This window comes from Halyomorpha halys, unplaced genomic scaffold (assembly GCF_000696795.3).
Source record: "Halyomorpha halys isolate HHAL.00 unplaced genomic scaffold, Hhal_1.1 Scaffold1472.1, whole genome shotgun sequence".
Classification (NCBI taxonomy): domain Eukaryota; kingdom Metazoa; phylum Arthropoda; class Insecta; order Hemiptera; family Pentatomidae; genus Halyomorpha; species Halyomorpha halys.
In genome coordinates this window covers 48,319-55,741 of record NW_027104804.1, presented here as the reverse complement: position 1 = coordinate 55,741, position 7,423 = coordinate 48,319, and the positions used below count along the sequence as shown (strand labels likewise).

The window sequence follows — 7,423 nt, the reverse complement described above, 5'->3', positions numbered from 1 at the left end:
CAACATATTAAAATGAATAAATAAAACAAAGAATAATCTCCGAGCTAATTCCCATGCAGGTGATGGTGTATGATCCCATAACTCATTTCGACATTTTGCCATTTACAACTCTCGATTACACTTCAACAAGTTAATTTACATTTGCCTAAATATGTTTTCTTATCTGAGCACCTGCCTACTAAATTTAGAATCTAAAAATTCTTACAAATAATTATAGTTTTATTCTTTTCTACAAAGTATTTTATAGAGAACGTTCTAATGATAATGTTCAACAAAATACAAAAAATATCAATTCATTTTTACTTTCCATTACCTTTACGAAAAATACAATAATAGGTTCTTCCTTTTAAGAAAATTATAACTTTTCAATAAATTTTCCTAAAAGAGAGAACCTTTAATGTAGTGGAAAAATACTTAGCGCGACTACATGAAGTAAGCTAAAATATATCCAAATAGTATCCTAGTAAAATATCCAGGAAAAGGTTCTATTTTGACCCCAATTTTTTTCTAGCGTTTTGGGAATTTCAAAATGAAACTTGGTTGATTTTAGTCATGGCAAATGCAGTTTTAAATTGGTGAAGCTGGCTTTGAATCTCTTATAGTTCCTCCAGCTCATTTAACTCTTGATATTTCTCTAAAGAGATATTTTCACCGAAGGGTTATTTTAGAAAGTAATTTTAAAAGGGTTTTATATCGGCGTTTTTATCTGAAATTACGCCTCCTGAAAGGGCGAACCGCTAAAAACCACCAACGATTGTTTTGTACCGTTTTTTTTAAATTGGCGCTTAAACGTTGCGGAAAACTTGAGGAACAAAACCGTAATAGAATTCGGTCATCATATAACGAATGAGACCCCAGAGGCTGGGTGGTCGTCATTATTATTTGAAGATAATCAAATTACGATGACGTATTTTAACGCAAATTTTCTTTATGTTTATTCGATTTCCCTCACCATTTGATTGCTAATCATCAAATTGTTGCGGTTATTGGCTTTTCACGTCTTCTAAAATCTTCTGTTCAGAAAAAAACACCAATATAAAATCGTTTTAAAACTTATCAACGATGAGAATCTTTCATTCGAATAACCTCTTTCTGTTGGAAATTTCGGAATTAGATTCCCTTGACAAAGTCCAAAAGTGTTTAAAAACTTGACTTAACTGATAAAAAAAACTTACTGTATAATTATTAATAATAAAGTCCAAGCGATCCCGAAGGTTCGATACCGATACCACCAATCGCTGTCTACATAATCCGTCCATTGAAGCCCGCCCAATCCCTAATCTACTAAACTAGTCTTAACACAATCCTACGCTTCGGTCTTCCTCTAAATCAACCCGTCGCTTTGGTGTCTAAAAGAAACTTTTTTCGTCTTGGAAATCTCAAAATTCTTGAAAAAAAAAAGAGGGAAGTCTCAATCGAGTCTTGAGCATTCTGTGTAAAGAAGGGAAGCATTGCGTTTTAAAAGTTAAAATCGGAGAAAGTTACCGTAAGTCTAAATAAGTGAGTATCCCAAAATAGTGTGCATTTACATTCTCTATTACTCTCTTTCTTGAAAATGGGAACAATGATGACTACAGTCAAAAGGGATTTTCTTTTGCTTCCAAAATAAATTTGATAGGTACTGCATCATTTCTTTTCCCTTGTCTCCCTACTATATAATATAACTTCGGCCAAAGATTTTAGAAAATTAATATATAACATATAAAGTTCTAGAAGCGACAGAAACCGGATTGCAAACACAAAAACCTTTATTCTCGCTTACCTATATTTTAAATATATACTAAATGTAAGTAATGTGATAACATAACTGTCAATAGCCCATAAGCATAAATTAATATTTACTACTTACTGTAAATAGTCTAAAAAATTACTGGAGATAATCGAGTTGCGCAACAGTTATATTAGTACTGTGTATATCTGACGAGATAAAATTAAGTAATTCGGTATGAAAGTATTAAATTTTTTTATTTTAAATTCTAGGATCAGCAATGGAGCGGTATCTAAAGACTCACAGAGTAGAATCAACTCTACCTCCACCAAGTTCCCTTGCACAAGATTTAACATCTCTAATAGAAGAACAACTTACTTCAACAAATATTTATGATCAAGCTTCACCCACTGTAACAACCGAAGAAAAGCCTACTTCATCAACAACTCCCGTTTATGGTAAGTGTAACGGATCAATAAGTATTAGCTTTACTGATTTACTATTTATAAACAAATATTACTTATAAAATAAATGATTTAATATGAGGAGAAGATGGTGCGGTCAGCATAAAAAAAATATATATTAAATCATGCGTTGAATGATTCGTCAATATTATAAATTAGGTCCAGAAATATGTTTGAAATCGATGTTGGAAACCTACAATTTCTACCATACAATTCCATATAGTAATTTTAAAACGACTGTACTACGAAAACGGTTGTAATGAAAATAGGCATTCCCTTTCCTAGATATTTCCAAATTCCAGAAGATTTATCCAATCAAATGTATGATAGAATTCTCGCGGTACATTGCGTAGTAAGTGCAGGCACCACTTTTAGGGGAGAGGTGCACTAACGTCAGAAGACCAGATATTGCCAATCTAATTAGAGTGGTTAGCGGAAAATGAGGTGAATTGATAGGAGGAGTGGTGAATATTTACGGGTATACACTGTAACTCTCAGCTGGATGTATATTCCATTAGTAAGGTATTCCCTGAAGGTCGTGTTGGCGATAGCAAGCTCTTAGGATATTCGTTTACTGTCGAGAAAGTAGCCATTTCTAAAGGTATTCGCTGTGGATCCTAACGAAAGGACATAGACAGCCGAGCAATATTCGTCCTCATCCACACTTAGAAAGGTAAAAGTAAGTCATTAAAGGTGATAATTTGGAATAAAAACACAATATTCAATTCCAAAATTGCGGAACAATTGACTGATCAGAGGGTGATTTTTTTTTCGATTCAAAGCCCCATGGCTAAACGTGGTAGATATCAGGATGATGGGAAACTGGTGAAAATGATCTCTTTTACTGCATTAGGAATGCATTTGAAGAGTGGCTAGGTACTAAGGAGTGGGATATTTCGGAATAAAAATTTGGTTTAGTCTTATAGGGACGGGCCTAAGAGTAATTTTTTGTTTTTTCTCAAACCCAAAAAAAGAAAATAGGTAGAAAATGACTTGTAAATATATATAAACCATAAACATGTTTGATATTACGTTTTGATGTTTTAATTTTTTAAGCCTGTCACATACATATTTATAAATAACAACAAGCACAGAATATTCTGATTCACTTCAAAGTAGCTTTTTAAAAGGTCGGTTCTACATGATTGATTACCGCAGAATACTCATTCCAAGAGGGGGATTTTTTTTATTACCTCCTAAGACTTATTAACAAATTAATACAATATGTACAAAACAAAAGTTAAACCTAAATCTAAATATTTACACAAATTACAACCCCAATGTACCCATATTGTGCCACATGACATAATAAACGGAGCCGCTAAAGGCGGGGATAACAAATTGGTGGGGAACCTACGATACAAGACAAAACGATAATTTCTTTTTCTCAAGCCCCTAAAAAAAAAGTAAAATGTAATAAACAAAAAATAAAATAAAACAAATATAATATAAATATACTGTTGATCTGGATTAGTTCCTTTTATTAGAGCTTCATTCTAAGGAATGGCTGATTTTATATAATTAAATTGTGCTGATGGCTTATTGCTGAGTTGTGTGAAGTGTTGGGGCACAACCCATTTAAAAAAAACAACGTTAATTTTTAGTTGAAACCCTTTATATTATTCACCTACGATTCTTAACTCAGGGGTACACCGAATCTCCCCCCGAAAAACACAACGTTAAATGGGTATTTGGGTCTATATCAACGTTAAAGGTCTATGAAGCTAATTTGAAGTGGATCAGAATATTCTTTCTGTGTATTTAATTATTCAAATAACATATTTACAAATTTAATAGTATATTGCAGGATAAAAAAAAATAGAACATCAATATATTTACAATCAAATCAACATTACACAAAATTTCTTACAACCGTGAGGAGCACCTCTCTGGTGAGCAGAGACGAAGGTGGTAGTTCTCCCGGTCTCTCATAGATAGCGCCCCAACTGCAGTATTCTTGTTGTTGCTGTTCAATATCATTATTATTGCAAAGTATTAAATAACCTAATCCGCTCAAAAATAATGCATTACATAGGATGTTTGTCCTTTGATATAGATACGTATGGTAGGATCTAGTAATTAAAAAAAAAACTACATTTCGAAAAAATCTGATTTAATTCTAGTAGTCTAAAATGTAATATTTACATTTACATACATAGATGTCATTTGGTCGGACCATATTGGGTATAATTTTTTAAATGAATAAAATAAAAAAAAAAAAAAGATTCATAAAATATGATTTTAATTTTCTTTTTAAGACATTAAATAATTTTTTAAAATACATAGTGGGATTAATAAGGGATTATCTTTTTTTCAGGATTCAAAGATCCATTTACGGATGAAGTAACGCAATTCATAATAACATTAACAAGGAGCTGGATTAAGAAAAATACAAGTATATATTCTGTTCCACAAAGTATTAAAAATAAAAAAACTATACTTCTTGATATTTATGTTGTGTTAAGATATTTCCAATCATTGGAAGTAGAAACTAAGTTTCTTTGTTCAGTTTTTTATCCCAGTTTTTCGTATTAATGTTTACACATCAAATTTATAGAGCATCATATAACATTATAATTAATGAAATATTTTTTCTAAATGTTGAGTATCTGTTTGGAATAGATTATCAAGCCAAAACCTTTTAGAGTTTCTTGATTTTTTATTGTAATCAGTATAGTTTTCTACCTTCATTGAATTCATAAATAATTCCTCATCATAAATAAAAGAACAATATGAATAAAAAAAATATGAGAATGGCCACTGAAAGTCATTAAATTTAAGATCCTATAATTTTATAGATAACTAAAAAAAATTGTTGACTAATCTTTTGCTTTGTCTTTCTATGTTAGATATTTATTAACAATATTTTGGTTTATTTCTTATGATTTCAATTTGACTTTGAGTAGCAGCAACATTTTTACATAATGTGTTTAACCTTGTGGATAATTACTGATATTGACAGTTTATAATATTAAGTACTTCTAAAATCTAAATACCTTCAATTTTTACACTTTCTGATTTGCTTTACCTTTTTCATTTACAGATCTAGCTCATATTAAATACATGTTAGATATTCAGGACATCATTAGTGAGCATGATTTCGACTGGGATTTATTGAGTAAGTGTGAAGATTGGATTATTTTTTTATATACAATAATAATAGTGTATAATGTATTATATATATATTTTTTTAATATTTCCTCTTAAATTAATAAAAATTAAAACAATCTATTTCACAAAAGCTTGTGAGATAGGTGTTTAGATATTAAATATATTTTAGGGCAATGATTAATAGATCTAATAATACGTACATATGTAAAAAAATATATATTCAAATATTTCTATGATAATTAGTTTATTTAATAGTAGTATAAAATACTAAATAATAATACTAATAATAAAGTATTGTTCTCTAAATGAAACAACTTCGAAAAACACAATAATTTATACAAATTAATTCTGCTTTGTTGGATATCATTCAGGTCCCAGCGCCCGCAGCTGTATATCAGAGTTGGCTATATCATAACATTGTACACCCTTAGCTGCAGATTTGTGGGGATTTTTGTAGTCTTCTTCTTCAGAGAGAAGGCTCTGTTAGCGCTTGTTATACTGTGTTCTATGTCAGCAAATCAGCATAATTTATTTTGGAGCCAAGGTATCTGAAACTGTATACGTTCAGAAATGATTTGCTATGCACGCAGACCATATGTTTATGGTGGATTTTTCGTCTTACAATCATATACTTTGTTTTATTTTCGTTCGCTTGAAAGCCGATTCCCTCTCCCTCTCCAATCAGAGTCTTTTCATGTTATCTTTGTTATTTTCTAAAACTGCAATGATGTCTGCGTAAGCTAGGATTTTATTTTATTCTGATGTTAACCTTTATTAACCTTTTTTTACCATTTTCAAGTGTTGCTATTTTAATCAATTTTTCCAGGGCTATGTCCAACAGCGTTGACAGCCCTGACTTCAAATGCTCAATTCACTGGTATCAGGACTTTATTATTTAGGATCATTCGAATACAATGATGTCAGTCTAACCAACTTACCGGGGATCCTCAGCTCAGTCATCATCTTTCAAAGAACGTTACTGCCTACGAAACCATAGGCTGCATTGAAATCGACAAATAAGGCGTGTACATCCTGTCCCCATCATTTCTCGAGTATCTGTTTTAGGTCTTTCCTATCCTGAACTCAACTTTGTGTTCGCCTATAATATCCTCGTAATATTGAGAATTATCCGATTTAGCAGGATATTGGTCATTATTTTGAATTACCGCACTCGTAGCTAGAGCTCTTCTTAAAATTAAATTGCAAACCAACGGAATACACGTATATTTATTAAATTACATGAGGTCAATCAAAATATCTTTCCTACATTATAAAAAAATATTTTCAATGAATATGTACAATGGCCTCTTGATATTTTTTAATTTCATCAAATCACTTTCCTCTTTTACTCACTCCACTCAACAATAGAAAAGAATTCATGTCTTTAAGAAATTCAATATGCTCTGGTATCCATTGCCCTGTTTACTCAGTAAAAAAAAAAATTAAATTATAGATGAAATAAAGTAAATTAAATAAAAAAGATGAAACTGAAATTAATGTTAAGATTACTGATAATTTAATTATATAAGTTTTTCTTGTCCACGGCTGTAACTAGTTATTTCGCCCTTTCCTGTAACAAATATCTAAATTGAGCTTTTTTGATTTTTATTATTTTGAAAAGATTATTTCATATTAAAAATAAATTATGAACCTCACAATTTCAGAATACCACACCCTTCAAATCCTGAAAGAATATAAAGACGAAATGTATGCCTTTAAAGCTGATCCCGATAGAAATTGTCCTCGTAATTTCAGAGTAGTACTCCAAACGATGAGGTCTGTGCCCTCTCCGTATGCTGCGATGGTATTCAAAATTGCCTTATTCGGTCAGTATAATTTATCTTTATTATATTTTATATAAATATTTTAATTCAAAGTAAAATACAAATCAACATCTGATTTTATTTATATCTCATAATGTTTCATGTTTTCACAATTAAACTTATCAATTTCGTATTGTCTCAGAATTTAAGAATGAAAAAAATATATATATAATTATTAGGAATATGCTTCAATCTATTATACTGCATTTCATATACTAAGAAGAAGAGAGAAATACTTTATTTATTTATCTATGCTGCCTAAATACATTAGGTTGCCATCTCACACAGCATACTTATCAATCCGTAATCGGACATAT

The 7,423-nt window shown here is 30.6% G+C and overlaps 1 protein-coding gene across 1 annotated transcript in view; it reads left to right on the top strand.

Moving 5' to 3' along the window:
- Nucleotides 1-7,423, top strand: part of LOC106689804 (uncharacterized) — a gene marked incomplete at both ends in the record, with an annotated part of 120,523 nt that overhangs the window by 64,868 nt on the left and 48,232 nt on the right. Inside the window, 1 exon segment of the mRNA XM_014434987.3 lies at nt 1,981-2,166. Within this exon segment, the coding sequence (XP_014290473.3) occupies nt 1,981-2,166 (186 nt within the window).